An 18408-nucleotide genomic window follows, 5' to 3' on the forward strand; every position below is an offset into this window, starting at 1 on the left:
ATGTTAATGATGGAGATCCATTTCTTTAATCACTTAATTTTGAAAAGATAATTTGAAACAAAAAAATCCATGTTAATCTCTGTATTAACAACTATTTTCGTTTTTGCCTCTTCAAGTTCTTATTTGTGTTTATCAATCTTAGAAATCATAACTTCTTTTTATTCTACGTAGCATATACTTTATTCCCATGATCCCATAAATTCGTTACAATTATTAATGTAATGACTTTATAGTAGTGCATCTTCTAGTCTGATTTCTAGATTGTTTCCTACCTTGTGCAAGTATCTAGCTGGTTATTAGTAGGGTTCATTAATTAAATCATTTGGGAAAGAGAAGAGCTTTACATATATGGTAATAGTGTAGTTGAACACTTGGGACTCCTATGTAATTCCAAGGAATTAGACAACACTTTTGGCTAGTAAAAAGGAAAAGAACCGACTTGATTATTTGAAATACTAGTTCAGTCCACGAAAGTGCAGTGTTCTAACACTTAGGTTGACTGCATTTCTTCTTAACCTACTCAACTTTCAGTAGGCAGAATTTTTTTGCCTCCTTACTGGTATAAAATGGCCACCCTTTCCAGCCTCAGTGGCTATGAAATTGATAATTTAGGAAGGAATTTAGGGAATATGTTTTTTGTTACTGCAGTAAAATTAGAGTTTGCATGTAACTTAATACTTTTTGATTTCATTACTAAACAACTTTGTTAATGTTAATCAGTTTCGAATTAGAGGCAGAGGAAGAGCCAGAGGAGTTTTTGCTGGGACAAATACTGGTCCAAACAACTCAAATACTACTTTTCAAAAGAGACCGAAGGAAGAGGAATGGGATCCAGAATATACCCCAAAGAGCAAGAAGTACTTCTTGGTGGGTGTTAGAAATCTCTGTTTATTTGGTTTGCATTAATTTTCAAAGCATACTGGGTGAATTCATTTGAGTACAGGTATTCACTACTGTGAGAAGATTTCACCATAATATGAGAAACCTTTAAAAAAAATCATTACCCAGATGATTTGAAGTTTTGAAAATGTGGGTCCCTTTAGTCATGTTTATACTTTATTGATAACAATTATGGGCTGATCAGGGTAAAGTAAAAATATACCTGATTTTATAGCCGCATTCAGAGAAGGACATTAACTTATTTCCTATCTGTCTATAAGACGGTGACAGTTGTAGAAACTCATTAAGATTTACCTTTCATCATTTTAGCTATTTGTTTAAGATAGGGAGAAGGGATCTTTCACAGTATATGTAATTAAGGATCTCAGGAGGCTGCTAACTTTTATTTAAGTAAAAGGAAGATTGAAAGTTATATTATGGAAAGTTGTTAGATACACTAATTTGTGCTTCCTTATAATGCTCTTCTCTCTGTAGTAGTTTGCCAAGGGATAAAGCTAGAGGAGGTGGGTCCTGAAAGATTCTCTAGGTAATGATGAAAAATTTCTGCACTTTGGCGAAGGGAAAAATGGTTCATCCTGCATTGAGACACTTAAGAAAAATGTCAAAAACTACTACCAGGAATACTCGTTTTTGTCATAGCTTCTCAGGGAAGTCATTTTCAGAGGCTATTTCTGAAAACTAGTTTATGTTGAAACAAAAAGAAAATAGTACTGGATTTTATAGAAATGTCTTTCATTTGGCTTTTTATGAATACATTTGAATTAACCTGACTGTCCATTACATTTGCTAAGTTAGAGTATAGAGCTGGATTCTGAAGTAAGTGTATATTTTGTTTGAAGAATGGGCATTATAGTTGTTTCAGAAATTTCCATTTGCCACTTCTTTGACCAAGAATCTGAAAAAGTTTAAATTTTTATAGAGTACATGGTACATAATATTTGCATAGTATATGTCCCTGTGAGGAAAAATTTGTTTGAATTGACAATCTGGAAAGTGAGGGCATTTGATTCAGTTACAGAAAAGTTTAAAAGATCTATCTCTGGAGTTCCCGTCTTGGCTCAGTGGTTAACGAATCTGACTAGGAACCACGAGGTTGTGGGTTCGATCTCTGCCCTTGCTCAGTGGGTTAAGGATCTGGCGTTGCCATGAGCTGTGGTGTAGGTTGCAGATGCGGCTCGGATCCCGCATTGCTGTGGCTCTGGTGTAGGCCGGTGGCTGCGGCTCTGATTTGACCCCTAGCCTGGGAACCTCCATATGCCACTGGACTGGCCCTAGAAAAAGGCAGAAAGACAAAAGTAAAAGATGCCTCCTTTTTGATTTTAAGAATTTACAAATTAATTGACTGCTTATGCTAAGGATGGAAAATCAAATGGTTCCGATTCTTGGTTTAGAGACTAGTAAATGAAGAACATTCTAAATACATATGGTCTATTTCCTCCCAGAGGAGAAATAGTGGATTATTGCAAAGGAGATTCTGATTAGGAGAGACTTTGTAGAGGAACTTAGGTTGAATCTTGAGCTTAAAAGATAAGCAGATGTACTATAAGAAAGCAGGAGTGAAACATCCTGACCTACAGAACCCTAAAATTCAGACTTCCAAATTGTGGAAGGCCACAATACCTTTAATAAATTTGAATGTTAAGCAGAGTTTAGAAAAGTGTGGTTATAAAAAAAAGTTCTGAGAAATAATTGAGTGTCCGAACCTAATAGGCTAGATTTGAGAAAAAAAGGTAACATTTATAAGGGCTTATTCATGGACCCACTGGTTGGGTGTTGGTAGTGAGAAGAAGGAATCTCTCTCTCAAAGATAGGGAATACAGGAGAAAGAAGCTTATTTGAGATGAAGATTAAGTTCCGTTATTGAAGTGCCCAGGAGAAATTAGGTGGAAATGTGCAGTAAGTAGTTGCTAATGCAGATGTCTAGAGAGAAAAAAATCTAGGAGCCATCCAGTCACAGAGCCATAATGATGATAATATCACCCAGTCAGAAGAGAAGCGATTAAAAGGCCAACCTTTCAAAGGTGAGGTGAGGAGTGAGTGAGTGTGAAAATGCCATACAAGTAGAACAAATGTGAAAGGACAAAAAGTTGAGGGAAATGAGAGGTGAACAAGTATATAGTAATTAATTGTTTAACACTTGCAACATTTTGCAAATATTTAATATAGGCTAGACCTTAATTTTTCTGTGGCATTCTTTCAGTATCTGTTATCATAGTTTTTGTCTTTAATTGGGACATAATCATTTTTGATTGGCATATATGTTAAACGTTAGTTACACTAGTCAAGAGTGTTATTTTAAAAATTTAGCCACAGAAGTAGCAATAACATGTGTTGCTATTCTGGGCTATATTTAAAAGTTTTCTGTATAAAACATGTGCATTTGTTACAGACTAATGTTCACTGGAAATAAAATTAACATATCACATTTTTCTTACAAATTGGTTCTCATAGTTAATAATTTGATTCTTAATGAGTCATTGGAATGGCAACTTTGGTATTTAAATTTACAATATTTTGCATAGTCTCCAAGGATACTTGACTTTTCAACAGTTAGTGTTGAGACTAGAAATATAATTAAGAATAAATGAAAGTGAAAAACAAAACAAAAGTAGATTCCCCTAGGTTTTTTTTAGAATAATCGACGAGTATGGAAATTTTGTCCACAGTAATGAAACATTAATACTTAGTAATAACAATAATGCATAGATAGCATTTGGTGAGTGTATGTACTATGCTAAGCACCATTCTAAGTGTTTTACCTATATTAATTTTCTTGCTTATAAAAGTCTTTTTGCGTTAGGGCCATTATTCTGTTTGTACAGATGAAAAACAGAGAGGTAGAGATTAAGCAGCCTGACCAAAGGTACATGACCAGTAGGAGTGGGTTCAGGATTTGAACACACATGCCTTGCATTCCAGAGCCAAGGTTCTTACAGCACTATATCATTCTTTCTCCAGTACTGAGTAATAGTAATGTTTGTTGTGTTCTTAATCTGAAATTTCCCTTGTCAAGATTTTGATTTATGCAAAGATGAGGTAATATTTTCAGTAATAAGTATTCTAGGAAAGACAATAGTCTTAGAACCTTAAATTCTGTGGAGGGGTGAAAGTATCAAGAATTGGAGCAAGTGGGAAAGTACTGAAATGGGCAAGTTCTCAATGTTGAGTCAATGTTGTCATCTGAGGAAAAGAAAATCCCTGATGGGGAAGGGGGTTTGGTTTGGAGCTTTAAAAAATTAACTCTTTGAAACTTCATCTTCTGCAAAGAAGAGGTAAAAGGATTCAGAAGGTCTAATATAGCTTCCTTTGTTAACATAGTTTTGGCTGTGTATTATAAATATCTAACAGTTACCTTTATCATCTGTGAAGTAATTTTTAGAAATTTTAATAAGACTGAAATCTTACATGTAAGAATTTGAGAATTAACAGGTAGTATGCTTAGCATCAAAATGTCACTTAGGTAGCTGCTGGGATACCCTCTGAAAAACAGTGTGATCTTCTAGCTGCAGTTTTCTTTAGTTTCACATGATTGTATGTTTAAAAGTAAGGGCTGGTTTAAGTATACTATCTAGCTTTTTGCCACTGCTTCTTCTATTTCAGCTAACTCTTAGCTACCTTATATGGTAATTATTAACTGTCAACCAGGATACCTGTCTGTGAATGATGGGCATAAGGGGCAGTGGAAGAGACTGGCTTCTGTGGCCTTGGGCAAGTTACTAAATTTTTCTGTACCTCAATTTCTTTTCATATAAAGTGGGGTTAGGAGTTCCCATGGTGGCGCAGTGGTTAACGAATCCGACTAGGAACCATGAGGTTGCGGGTTCAGTCCCTGCCCTTGCTCAGTGGGTTAACGATCCGGTGTTGCCGTGAGCTGTGGTGCAGGTTGCAGACATGGCTCGGATCCCGTGTTGCTGTGGCTCTGGCGTAGGCCGGTGGCTACGGCTCCGATTCGACCCCTAGCCTGGGAACCTCCATATGCCGCGGGAGCGGCCCAAGAAATAGCAAAAAGACAAAAATAAATAAATAAATAAATAAGAAATAAAGTGGGGTTAGTAATTTTACAGTGGTGTTGTGAGGATGAATAAATACTTAGAAAGTCCTCAAAACAGTGCCTCATCCATAGGAATAAGCACCATATAAACATTATTATTACCCCTGTTGATTGAGGGCTTGCTAGTCAGACTCTGGGTCTGGCATTTTACAGATCATCTGTGTTCCTTCAAGACAGTCTCTGTTTTTATAAAATGAGGAAATAAAGTCACAAGATTTAAACCCATGCCTCTGGCTTCAAAACCTGCTTGTTTCTTTCTACAAATCCATTGAATACTGTGTAAATAACACAAAAGCCACAAACTATATAGAGTTAGTTTTGCTAATGCCAAAAGGGAGCCTGAAATTACTTAACTGTTTATATTATTTTGAGTATCAGACTGTTTTAATTTTATTTTGGGTTTATAATCAAACTTTCTGACATGAAATTTAAAAGTGACAATTTGGGGAGTTCCCGTCATGGCTCAGTGGTTAAACAAACCTGACTAGCATCCATGAGGATGCAGGTTTGATCCCTGGCCTTGCTCATTGGGTTAAGGATACGGTGTTACTTACCATGAGCTGTGGTATAGGTCACAGACCCGGCTCTGATCCTTTGCTGCTGTGGTTGTGGCGTAGGCCGGAGGCTACAGCTCTGATTCGACCCCCTAGCCTGGGAACTTCCATATGCTGTGGGTGCGGCCCTAAAGAGACAAAAAGACCAAAAAAAAAAAAAAAAGAAATTTACACTTTCGATAGTTCCTAAATTCATTCTTTGAGTCAGGCACACCTCTAGCCAGTCATCTTTTATTGGTTTGATAAATATAATTAGAAATTGGTAAGGGCTCTTTGATGTAGTCTGTTAATTATATGTATGAACTTTTCAAGTCATGCGGGAGGGTGATCTGTATTACATAATATGCACAAAGGCACAGTCCATGTTTCGTAAAGTTGCTCACATAATATTTTCAAGAAGTTTTAGTGACTTTCGGACAATTGATCAATATCAGTACTCCCAAGATTAGGCAACATTGTTTGCCTTATTCCTGTTGTCTGATAAAGGGGCATCATTCCCTTTTTTGTAGGTACAAACTTAAGAGTTTGAACTGGGTGGCAGATTATTACAAGAGAATTTTGGCTTTTTGTTTTTAGTTTTGGGAGGTAGTACTTACCTACTCATCCACAAAGTCAATTACCTTTAAGTCTTGCAGATTGTTTTGATTAATGGAATAATCTATAATGTGGGGACCATCTGTATTTGGATAAAGTTAATGAAAAATTAAGGTTGAGATATACTAGCTGCAATATTTGAGGTTAGTGAAGAAGAAATAAACTGAGGTATTACTCTAGAGACCATGCTGTTATGATTTGGCATGAGAAATTTCCTTGCCCAGAAGATTGATGTGTAGGACGTGTTGGTTTCAGTTTAAATCAATAGGATTTTAAAACATCTGTTCCTATATGTAAGGTATAATTCTTACCACATTTTATTTAGTGAATGATACTCATGTTGTAGTGACATTTTTATACTTTGTTACATTATGACTAATGTAATTTTTTTGGGGAAAAATACTGGTTATTTTTTCTCATTTACATGCAGTGTATAAAAAAGTGGACGTAGATTGAAATAATAATGGAAAGCAAAAATGTAAAAATTTTGAAAATTGGCAGTAATTTAGCAGTTGAGATTCTCCAAAAAATCGGGCAACTCTCAAATGCTTGGGTAATAAGCAATGGAGTATAATTATTTGCTTTCCATATGGAGTATATTGCATTGAAAAGTTCAGTTATATTGGTTTTGTTTTGTTGTGTTTTAGAACAGTACCAATCTCATGTACCCAGTCTTCAGAAGGTTTACACTATGGTTTATGATTGGGGATATAATCATCCACCTTATAAGAAAGACATTTCAGTAATTGTTTTAACCTTTCTGTATAGCATGATGACAGAGATGATGGTGTGGATTATTGGGCCAAAAGAGGAAGAGGTCGTGGTACTTTTCAGCGTGGCAGAGGGCGCTTTAACTTCAAAAAATCAGGTAGCAGTCCAAAATGGACTCATGACAAATACCAAGGGGATGGGATTGTTGAAGATGAAGAAGAGACCATGGAAAATAATGAAGAGAAGAAGGACAGACGCAAAGAAGAAAAGGTAGAAATTTTCAACTTGTTAGTGATTCTTTTTTTTTTTTTAAATTAGGGCCACACTTGTGGCATATGGAGGTTCCCAGGCCAGGGGGTCAATGGGATGTGTAGCCACTGGTCTTTGCCACAGCCATGCCAGATCCGAGCCATGCCTGGGACCTACACTACAGCTCACGGCAACACCAGATCCTTAACCCACTGAGTGAGGTGGGTGCATCCTCATGGATGCTAGTCAGACTGATTCTTTTCCACTGAGCCACGATGGGAACTCCTCAACCTGTTAGTGATGCTAACATTTTCTTTTGTGTAGGTTTGGTGGGCCAGTTAGTAAATTAATTTTTAGAAACAGTGATTATTTTGGATCATTTTTTACTCTTCAGATCTTTGCTAATCTTTACTTTCTTTTTCTTTTTTTAGGAATAATAAATCTGAAAGATTGCAACAGAGAACAGAACTTGCACCCACCATTTTTTTACATGATTTTTTGTTTTCAAATAAGAATGTAAGCATTTTACTTAAATTTTACTGTTTGCAAGTAGTCTAGAGAAATTTTGTTTTAAGTCTTCAAATATCTTGAAAAATAGTAGACTGTATGTTGAAAATTGTATTGAAATAAAGTAGAAAATTGTTACGTACCATATTTGTAACTATCAACTTTTAAAAAAATACTTTTACTGTTTTTGTTACATGCATTGTAATTCTGCTTTGTCTATAAGATACGGTCAAGTACAGATCTGTGAAAGTTCTGATTCTCTTCCTTCCCTGTTTGTTAATGTTTATTCTGAAGTAAACGTTAGCTCTACATACAAATCCCTGAACAGCAGTTGTTTATAAAGACCACACTAATTATTTCAGTCATATACATGTTTAACATCCTCCTTCATTCACACTACATTGTAGGGTGACTAATTTTTGAAGTGTACCATGGAAAAAGTTGTTACTTTGGTAAACTCTGCTAATATATCACCTCAGCAAATGTTTAAAAAGAAAAGCTTCGCCAGTAGCTAAAAAGTAAAGCTATTAAAAGTTAAATTGAGAAGTATACTTTTTTTTTTTAACTCAAAGCATTGGCCTACAAAAACCATTCTTAGGTTTTATTATTATTTGGGTTCAAAATTCAGTGTTCTTTTTATATTCTTATTTGAAAGTTTGAGTCATGGTCTTGGAATCAGCTATTCTTTGAGAGAGGAAATTGGTTTGTAGTAATACAAATAAAAAGCCCATTCTTAGCAAGCGTCTTATTTAAAAAAATAAAAAAGCAAAATCTGTAATCCTGGGGTTGGTGTGGAAGAGGATTATTCTGCAGAATAACTTGATACGTTAAAAAGATGTGTACCTGATGTCATGTCTTACATATTTATTTGAGCTTTTGAACAGCTGAATCATTACTTTGCAGTCTAACCATATGGAAAAATAGGTGAACAGAATATACCGTTCGTCATTAGTATTTTAAGTAACTTGTTTTTCAAATGTCACTAATAAAAATATTTGACAGGAAATTTGTTACAGCATTGATCTAACTTGTTTCTTATTTTTTCCATATTTCAGTTGAAGTGTGTAAAATGGGTTTTTCTTTTTCTTCCCAAGGGTTCTATTTTTTCTGAAAGATAGTCTTTCAGATGTGAATTACCTTTATGTTTATGCTGATATCTCTTAAAAGGAATGAAAATTGGAAATAGTAAATTTCAGTGTAAAGTCTGTCTGCTCTGAGCATATATAAAAGTAGTCAAATTTCACTTGTTAATTCAGCAGCCGAATTAGTTGTATATGTTTGCATTAAAAGGAGATAATGCTTACTCTGTTAAACTTTTAAACATCTTAAATGTATGGCTTTTTTTTTTTTATCTTCACTGATGATTTGCGATGCTTCTAGCACCTTGATTACAGTCAGGGGCATTAGTTAAGAGCTTTAAGAGGGAAAAATAGAAAACAAAACTCAACATATGTGATGTTTATGGCCCTAAGATCCTTAAATATTGCATGATTTCTCCTATATTGTCTTTCTGAAATTGTTAGAGAAGAGGATATCCTGTCAAAACAAGAATGTTTTGCATTAATCAGAAGATAACTAATATCCTAATCAGAATAATACTTAATAATACGCTGAAGCAACATGGGTTTGATCTCCAACACAGAATTTTCACAACCATTTTCTGTTATACAAATAAATTTTAGCTTTTATTCAAACAGTTATTTTGTTAGATACTGAATCTCTGTATGACTATAGACAGACAATTTTGCTTTTTCACCTAAGACAACAGGAAAAGGGAATTGACTGAGAAATTATTTAATAGAGAATGGGATTAAAGCTACCTAAGTCCTATCAGCAGGTTATGTTTTAAGAGTAAATGTGTTATTTTAACCCAAATATATACACGATTTGGTTACTTTTGTTAAGTAAAACTGAGGAAAGAGTATCCCACAGAATATAGTAGGAAGGGTGATTGTGAAAACACTGCAGTAGAATGCTGTAGTGGATGTTACCTTTTATTAGAGGTAAGCATATAAAGAACCAAGCATATAAAGAGGAGCCTGTGTGAATTTTTTAAAACCACAGTTGAACTCCATACTTCCTGACACATTATAAAAAGGTAAATGGTTCCTCTTGCCAGAAAATAGCAACTCTTTGATAACCTCTTAACAGACTTCCTTTTGCCTAGAGAAGGAAAGTAAAAATGAACCCAAGGATATTTCCAGAAAGGATTAAGAAAGCTGTTTAAGAAGGCCATGACTCAGTCCTTAGGTGTGTATACCTTTCAACATTCTAGAAATTTTAATATTAAAAGTAAAGTTTGTTTTTCCAATTGCAGCCTACGTTAAAGAATTATTATTGTTCCCTTTTGTCACAGTTAAAATCAAGTGTTGGGAATTCATTTACAATTTGAGTAAAAGTATACCCAATAAGAATTAATGTAGATGGCTAAACGATTCTTACTCAGTGTGATGTATAATGCAACAGGGACCCTTGTAAATTGTCATATGCCAATAAAATGTCATAAGTGGTAATAGCTGTTGTCTGTTTACCTGATTTTGAGACTGTGTGTCTGTTCTATACAACTGATTTCAGTGGCTTATTTATTTCTCATTTTAAACTACCAGCTCATCTGTTAGTTAAATTACTGGTTTGGTGTGACTTTTTTTGGGGGGAGCTGTTGATAAATACTTTATAAAACTACTCAAATTCCTATTTTTTCTTTCTTCCCCTGGGAAAATAGAAGATTTTACAGTAGATAAATAGAAGATTTTACAGTAGATAATTCAAAGCCATTGACAAGGAATTCCAGATTTTTTAGTCTAGCTCTCCTGTTCCTATGGTTATACAGAAACTTGTCAGCCATAATGTTAATGATGGAGAATCAGTGTCACTTCTCTTTGTTTCTAAGAATATAGTAGTCAGTTAATAACTAAAAAGAGTGGTTTTTTTTTTTCCACTTTGTTAGACCTGGTGTAATTATTACCAAGACTCTCTTCTAAATTTATGAAATATAAAATAAGCCATTCTGTAACTTTGTGTGTGTGTGTGTGTGTGTGTGTGTGTGTGTGTGTGTGTGTGTGTTTGCCTTTTCCAGGGCCACTCCCGCGGCATATGGAGATTCCCAGGCTAGGGGTCCAGTTGGAGCTGCGGCTGCCGGGCTACGCCACAGCCACAGCAATGCCACATTCAAGCCGCGTCTGCAACCTACACCACAGCTCATGGCAACGCCGGATCCTTAAGCCACTGAGCAAGGCCAGGGATCGAACCCACAACTTCATGGTTCCTAGTTGGATTCGTTAACCACTTCGCCACTATGGGAACTCCCATTCTGTAACTTTAAGCAAAAGCTTTTGCACATGTACATTTTGACTAATACAAATGGCAAGTTTCTCCTTTAAAACTTTGTTAGAAATAAAAAGCTGTGGATATGTATGGTTAGCTATACTGGGTAGTTTCACTGTTACATACCAGTGAACATTACATAACATACGTAAAAATATGCTATCTTATTTATTAGGGACATGTCTTTTTTTTTTCCTTTCTTTTTTTTTTTTTTTTAAGTCTTTTCTAGGGCCGCACCTGCTGCATATGGAGGTTCCCAGGCTAGGGGTGTAATCTGCCACAGCAATACCAGCACCAGATCCGAGTCGTGTCTGCGACCTACACCACAGCTCACGGCAACGCCGGATCCTTAACCCACTGAGCAAGGCCGGGGATCGAACCTGCAACCTCATGGTTCCTATTCAGAATGTTAACCACTGAGCCATGACAGGAACTCCCCTAGTTTTTTTTTTTAAGAGTCGCTTTATTTTTATGGCTGTGCCTATGGAACCAGGAAATCATATTTTTCTTAGTAATCTCTCAGGGTTTCCCAACTTCCTGGTTCAGTGATAATGAGCCCTCTCTTTCATAAAAGTAGATGATAGTAAGTACACTATACAATTGGGTGATGAAAGGATGTACATTCCATAGCATGAACTGTGCATTTTACAATGATAAATTTCTTGGTCCTCTCCAAGTAATTGGAAATTTCATGGCCTATAAAGAGCCACATGAAAATAATACTACTCATCCGCCAGAATGGTGGTTTACTTGCAATCTTATCTAGTCCTTGATTATGGGAGGTCATAATTATTGTCTCTTGTGTACTAGGGAAGACTAGAAACTTTTTATTAAGATTCCAGGGTACTTCTAAGGCTACCATGAGGGGAATGTTTAGTACACCTGGAATTTTTTAAAAAAGAAATTGAATAGCATCACTGAAATGTATGCATAAGAAGATATTTATAATACAGAATTTAACTGTTTAATGTCAGCCTACAATTACATTTTATGCCTCCATTTGATACTGAACTTTCAGAATCAAAGCGTGCACTGTTTCACCCTTGTGATAACTGAGGTAAAGATGCTCATTTGCCCCACTTGCTGCACTTGTCTTTTTTTTTTTTTTTTTGTCTTTTTGCTATTTCTTTGGGCCACTCTGCGGCATATGGAGGTTCCCAGGCTAGGGGTCGAATCAGAGCTGTAGCCACTGGCCTATGCCAGCAACGTGGGATCTGAGCTGCAACTGCAACCTGCACCACAGCGCACGGCAACGCCGGATCGTTAACCCACTGAGCAAGGGCAGGGACCAAACCTGCAACCTCATGGTTCCTAGTTGGATTTGTTAACCACTGCGCCACGACGGGAACTCCTGCGCTTGTCTTTTAATTTGCACCTTGACCTTTAAATTTCATCTAATTGTCACCTGTGGGATATTTTTCAATTGAAAATTGTCATTTTTAAGCTAAAAATTCTTTGATGTTTTATAGTTGCTTAAATCTTCGTAAAAGTGAACTATAGGAATTCCCTATGAATTTATTTCTTTCTTTTTTTTTTTTTTTTTTTTTTTTTTTGCCTTATCCCATGCCTTGTTCACTTACCTATTTAAAAAATTTAGCACCCTGGAGTTCCCATCGTGGCTCAGTGGTTAACAAATCTGACTAGGAACCATGAGGTTGTGGGTTCCATCCCCGGCCTTGCTCAGTGGGTTGCCATGAGCTGTGGTGTAGGTTGCAGACACAGCTCGGATTTGGCATTGCTGTGGCTGTGGCGTAGGCTGGAAGCTATAGCTCCAATTAGACCCCTATCCTGGGAACCTCCATATGCCGCAGGAGCAGACCTAGCAAAGAAAAAAAAAATTCAGCACCCTAGCAAAGAATCTACAAACTCTTTTGTCCTTATTTTAGGCTGGCAACTCATTCTGCTTATGTGTCCTTTTTCTGTGATAATTGTTTAACACTTAGTTAAACATATGCTGAACAGGAGAGTTGAGGTTGCTATGAACAGAAGAGTTGGACTATTAAATCTTTGTTTATACATGGCTTACATTGCCACGTGTTGTTTTGAAGGACCATGTTTTTGAGAGAAGACATTTAATGTTTTTAAAGGAAGGAGAACCAGAAGCTTGAGGGCTGATATTGTGATGCAAATAATGGAAAAAGTATGATCACTGTAGAAAAATGATGACTGAAAGCAGTCATCAAGTACTTAAAAGCAGTCTTCAAGTACTTAAAAAGAGCTTTCCAGAGTTCCCATCGTGGCTCAGTGGTTAACGAATTCCGACTAGGAACCATGAGGTTGTGGGTTCGATCTTTGGCCTCGCTTAGTGGGTTAAGGATCTGGTGTTGTTGTGAGCTCTGGTGTAGGTTGCAAATGCGGCTCGGATTCCTTGTTGCTGTGGTGTAGGCCGGTGGCTACAGCTCAGATTAGACCCCTAGCCTGTGGATGCTGCCCTAGAGAAGACCAAAAAAAAAAAAAAAAAAAAGAGCTTTTCCTCAGAAGAGGAAATAGAAGAAAATCCAAGTCATCTAAGATCTGGAAGAGCATTTGCTATCACTTTGCCCATTGTCATCATTTTAACATGTTCCATATTTGGAGGGCAGAACCAGAGCCGGTAGATTAAAATCATAGATATATAGACTTCTATTGAAGAGTTAATTTTGACAACTATATATTTAAAAAGAGTAGGCAGCTTGCGAATAGCAGGTTTTTGCTTATATAGAAGCATGGAGAATCTGGATAGCTCCCTGCTAGGAATGTTGTGCTACCTGAAGCTGAACTTTTTTCTAGCCTTCTGGATTACTTAAGAACTACATTTTACTCTCAGGTGCTTACTTTTATTAAACTGTATGTTATTAGTTAATTGCCAGTGATAATGAAGTAATGCTCTGTTCCTACAGTTTTTCAGTGTTGTGATAGAAATGAATTTTCACAATTTTGACTGCTGCCATGTTCTTTTTTGACATGCCAAATCTTTGAATGAAAATGTACTATTAGCGGTAAGACTAATCAAAGTATGTTACTTTACATTTTTATGAAGATTTAGGATTCCTGTTGCTTGGACCATGACAGTATTGAAAATTATGAATTGATTATTGTTAAAAATGAAAAGGATTAAATGGAAACATTATAGAGTACTGATGAATAACTGGACTGTCTGAAGCAGTGTAAAACTGGAAGAACATCCTTAAACTAAATTTTCTGTGTTCTAGGTTTTAAACCAACTCTTAAGTGATTGACAAGAGTCAAGACAGCTCTTTGTGAACATGATTATATTGGAAAACAAAATCAGGCAGCAATTCACTTTTTTGCTTTTACAGAGGTCTAAATATTTTTGTTCAAAAATTGTATGAGTAGCTAATAAACACATAAGACCTCTGGATTGAAACACTACTACAATAACTGTCCTACTGTTTCTTTTATATAAGTTATTTAAAGGTTTGAATAAAGTAAATCCTGCTTTTAGACTTAAAAACGGTTAACTTAGATTTTGTAATTTTAATATATCACAAGTAAATAGCAATTTATATAGAGTAGGTATAGATAGGTAGCTCTCTTACATAATCATTTCCATTATCAATATAAAAAGCAGGAGACTTTCAGGACAATTTAATTTGAAATATGATTTTAATATCAAGGAAAATCTTGATCTTAGTGTCATAATATTTAAAAATTTTAAATAAACAAGTGTAAAGTTTTAATGAACCTTTAAGAGGTAGTTGATCTCTTAAATAGTGCTGGTTGGTTTAAGTGTACTGCATTCTACTACCCCTGAGATGTTTCAAGCATAGGCAACAGAACAGAAGGAAAAAGGCTCTAAGTATTTTTCTTTCTTTTTGGAATGTAAAACTTCTGGGCATGTGCATCCCAACCTGGATATCCCCTTTTCATGAGATCCTATGGTTAGGGTTGGAGAGGCTATTATTGAAAGTCCAACAGATAGCACTCTTCAAAAGTGCTGGAGGTACAGAATGGGTCAAAAAGTTCCTATTCTGGAGTTTAGTTAGGCAACAGGTGGAGCATAAATATACATGATCCAAGTGCTATACAGAAAAATCAAGGGAAGGGGAGAGAGAGATGCTATTTATATATGGTGCTCAGGGAAATCCTCTCTGAAGTCTCCACTAGAATGTAAGCTCCAGGAAGTCAGGGACCTTAGCTGCCTTGCTCATTGCATTCCTTTTGCTCAGAAGGATGCGGGGCACATAGTAGACATTCATTGTAGTTGAATGAATTAAATGTGGGCACAGAGAAATCAGTTGAAAAATCCTCCAGTTTGTTAATTGTGAGGGTGAGCAGCAGATACAGCTGATCTTAATTATGTCACTCTAATGCAGTTTCGCTGAAATACGAGAAGCAGTACTATTGTCTAGTTTGAAGCCACTAACCTCAAATAAGGTATCACCTGTCATGAGTCGGTCGTCACTTTTGGCATCCTCTACTAAACCAGGTCAGCGTTCGGTCCATATTTGGCAGCATGGATAACCGAGAACGATTCGTCAATGAGCATTCTAAGTATGGCAATGCTGCAGATTCATCGATGACAGCGTTTAACTTCTGTTAATCCCAGAAGCATATAATAGATGTTCGCTGAATGGATGAATGAATATGAAACAGTAATCGTGACTCTCCACGAGAAGCAGACTTGGGAGAGCGGTCCCACTTCCAGTCTGGAGATAGGGGATGACATACTCTTCCCGCCAAGATATGTGGGGGGCAAGAAACCCGGTTTGCGATCCTGACCCCGAGGACCATAATCTCTCCCAACCGCCGAACCGTAGCCTGGAGCCTTCATGAGCGCGGGGGAGTTCTAAAGGCGCGTCAAGGGCCTGCGTCACCAGCTTGCGTCACCAGGCCCGCGCGCCCCGCCCCGCCCACCCGCCGGCTGTAGGTCTCCACTGGCTGCCTCGTTGGAGGCCCGCCCTCTTGAAGGAGAAGGAAACCCCGGTAGCCGGTCTAAATAATCTTAACTAACCATTTCTTAACCAATCACTAGCAGCGATCTTCAGCCTTATCCAATGAGATCGGGCACCCGTCGCGGCCCGCGGAGTTTAATTTTCCTCCAGGAACGCGGAAGTAGCGAGCGGGTCGTGGAGCCGAAGTACAGTTTGAGAGACTCCCGGGAGGGGGCTGCTCCTCCCGCAGAGTTAACGCTGCCGAGCAAGGGGGCTCCAGGGCCGAGCCCCGGGCTAGCGAGGCGCCGTTACCGCCCGTGGCCCGCAAGCTGAGGTGCGCGGGCGAGCGCGCTTCGACGTCTGAAAGCTCCTGGACCAGGACGAGTGCATGTCAGGCCTCGTCCTCTGCGGATTCCGCGGGAGGTTCCTTAACCATTTCAGCTTGAAGTTCCGGTGTTTGCCGGGAGGCTGGGCTTCGGAGGGAGGTGAGTCCGGTGACCTTGCTGAGTTTGGAGAGACCCGAAGGACGCTTGGGGCCAAAGCGTGTGACATGACTGGGCACTAGTCTCGGCCTGTTATTCAGTAGTTGGGTGACTAAGTCACGTCATCTATCTGGGGTTCATATTCCTTCTTTAAAGTGAGCGCGTGGGATGGGTGGTACTCTGATAAGTTAATGAGGAAGAGCTGCCTTTCATTTTGTCAAAGCCTTGAATTACTCCTTGCCTACTTTCAAGGATGGGCTGAACTCATCGCTTTTCCTAAGAGTCTCAACTCAAAGCTTTCGGGGAGAGCGTCTCTATTGTAATTAACCTGAAGGCTTCCCTGCTGTTTCCAATCTATCGTTGATTATTAACTAGGTCCCTTCAGAGGCTCAAAAAAAAAAAAATCCTATGAATTTTTTAATGCATCTTAACTGATAAATTGAAGTTTCTCTTCCCAGCCCTTCCCCATTCATATTCTCTCTTCTCATCAAAATATTGCTGGACAGAGAAATTAGTTGATGGTGTAATGTGTAACGAAAGAATTTTCCCACAATTTGTGCGACAATTGTTTATCCAGTAATAATTAAAATTTCTTTTTCCCTGAAGGTATCAAGAAACTGATAATGTTTCCTTGAATTTGCTTCTGTCTTTGCTTCATCAATGTCCTTCATATTGAGTATTTTAAGAGTGATGCTGGAATATTTTGGTGTTCCCATAAACCAGGTAAATGTCTTTTAATGGATTTGAATGAACCTGTTGTATTTGTTTTGGGTCTCACTTTGGGACTAATGTATATGTCAACATTCAAGGCAAAATTGTTACATCTCAATAGGTGTAATGGAGGTGAGTTTGCAATAGTGTAGCTTCCATAGTCTGAGTTAAAAAAGGAGGTAAGATTATTAGGAACCTGTTTACTTGTTAGGTCAAATGGCAACAGAAGATACAAAGGAAGATGCAAAAGATAGACAAAACCTTCATAGGTAAAATATTTAAAAAACTTACATAGAATGGTGAGTTATAGTTCAACAAATTCAGAATAAATCTTAAGGAGAGAGATTTACTTAGGTGTGAGAATTATAAACAAATCAGATTCTGCCTATTGAGTAGCTACTACATCCAAGACAATATGCATGGTTCTGTGGGTGATGCAGAGTAGCAATGCATGGTTCTTGTATTCGTGATGCTTAAAATATAGTAGGAGGTATAAGAAACATAAACAGATAACCATAATACAAGTCTGAACGTAAGAGGGGGCTTACAGAATGGGCAAATCATTGCTATTTGGTGTGGTGAATTAGAGGAGACTAGTCCAGGATAATGCAGAGATTTTAAAAGTGAGTTGAAGAATGATGGGGCCATTAATATAAATAAGCAACTCAATATGAGAAACTAGTTTAAATAGGGAGATAATGGGAGTCAGATGTGCTGTTAGAATATATAAATACAAATGTCCTGCAGGTATATGGGTTCTACACTGTAGGAAAGAAAAGAGATTGAGATTTGGAGTTAATCCACATTCTTTTGGTATTGGAAGCCATGGACTTGATGACAAAATAGAAGATGTCACTGGATGGTTTTGAAGCATTTTGAATTTCAGAATTGAAGAGATTAAAAATAACAAGGACTGAGTGATAGTTGAAGATTTGTTTCTCAGTAGATTATTGATGCCTTCAGGGGGATTTCTTTAGGTGGCCCTAAAAAGACAGAGAAGAAAAAAAAAAACACCTTCATAGTTAGGGAAAACATTTAAGATACAAGTGAGAGAATAAGCAACATCCCAGAGAAGGTAGAAGGTAGTTGGTCAGAAGATATACATAAATAGGCCTTGAAAAGAAGATGGACAGTCAGGAGTAGAATAAGAGTGAGAGATGGTGATGGTCAATAGCAATGAATGAATGAGAGAGAAGGACAAAAGTTTATCAGGATGGACATTGCAGAGCAAGACATGAAGTTACCATTCACATTAATCAAAGCTGAGTTTATTTATAATGGCAACCCTCACTATAGTGAGGCCTCTTGGCCTGTGGTTCTAAGCAAGGGTGCACAGGGGAATAAAATCTTGGCAATTAGGATAATATTGGTTTGTTCTTGAGACAATGAGGAAAACTGCTTAACCCCAAAGAGCATGTGTTCTTGTTAATGGATAGTGAGAAATTAAGTTG

General features: G+C 37.3%; 2 protein-coding genes across 30 annotated transcripts in view; both read left to right on the forward strand.

Moving 5' to 3' along the window:
* The window catches only part of BCLAF1 (BCL2 associated transcription factor 1), a 30516-nt gene extending 20435 nt beyond the window's left edge, over nucleotides 1-10081 (forward strand). For 7 of the 13 annotated variants that reach the window (XR_014817011.1, XR_014816963.1, XR_002336956.2 and 4 more), the window contains 3 exons: nucleotides 721-867; nucleotides 6868-7080; nucleotides 7491-10079. Coding sequence is in view for 5 of the 13 variants with exons in the window: in XM_005654381.4 (XP_005654438.2) it covers nucleotides 721-867; nucleotides 6868-7080; nucleotides 7491-7496 (366 nt within the window). In the remaining 8 variants the exon portion in view is untranslated. 13 annotated transcript variants of the gene reach the window in all.
* Nucleotides 10082-15915: 5834 nt separating this feature from the next.
* Nucleotides 15916-18408, forward strand: part of MTFR2 (mitochondrial fission regulator 2) — a 240536-nt gene continuing 238043 nt past the window's right edge. For 16 of the 17 annotated variants that reach the window (XR_014811287.1, XR_014811261.1, XR_014811094.1 and 13 more), the window contains exons 1-2: nucleotides 15916-16249; nucleotides 16853-16969. Coding sequence is in view for 5 of the 17 variants with exons in the window: in XM_084969591.1 (XP_084825717.1) it covers nucleotides 16907-16969 (63 nt within the window). In the remaining 12 variants the exon portion in view is untranslated. 17 annotated transcript variants of the gene reach the window in all.

Source organism: Sus scrofa, chromosome 1 (assembly GCF_054392235.1).
Source record: "Sus scrofa isolate SSC_HxYL_T2T_F1_AM1 chromosome 1, Sscrofa_HxYL_maternal_Yorkshire_Landrace_v2.0, whole genome shotgun sequence".
In the NCBI taxonomy this organism is placed as follows: domain Eukaryota; kingdom Metazoa; phylum Chordata; class Mammalia; order Artiodactyla; family Suidae; genus Sus; species Sus scrofa.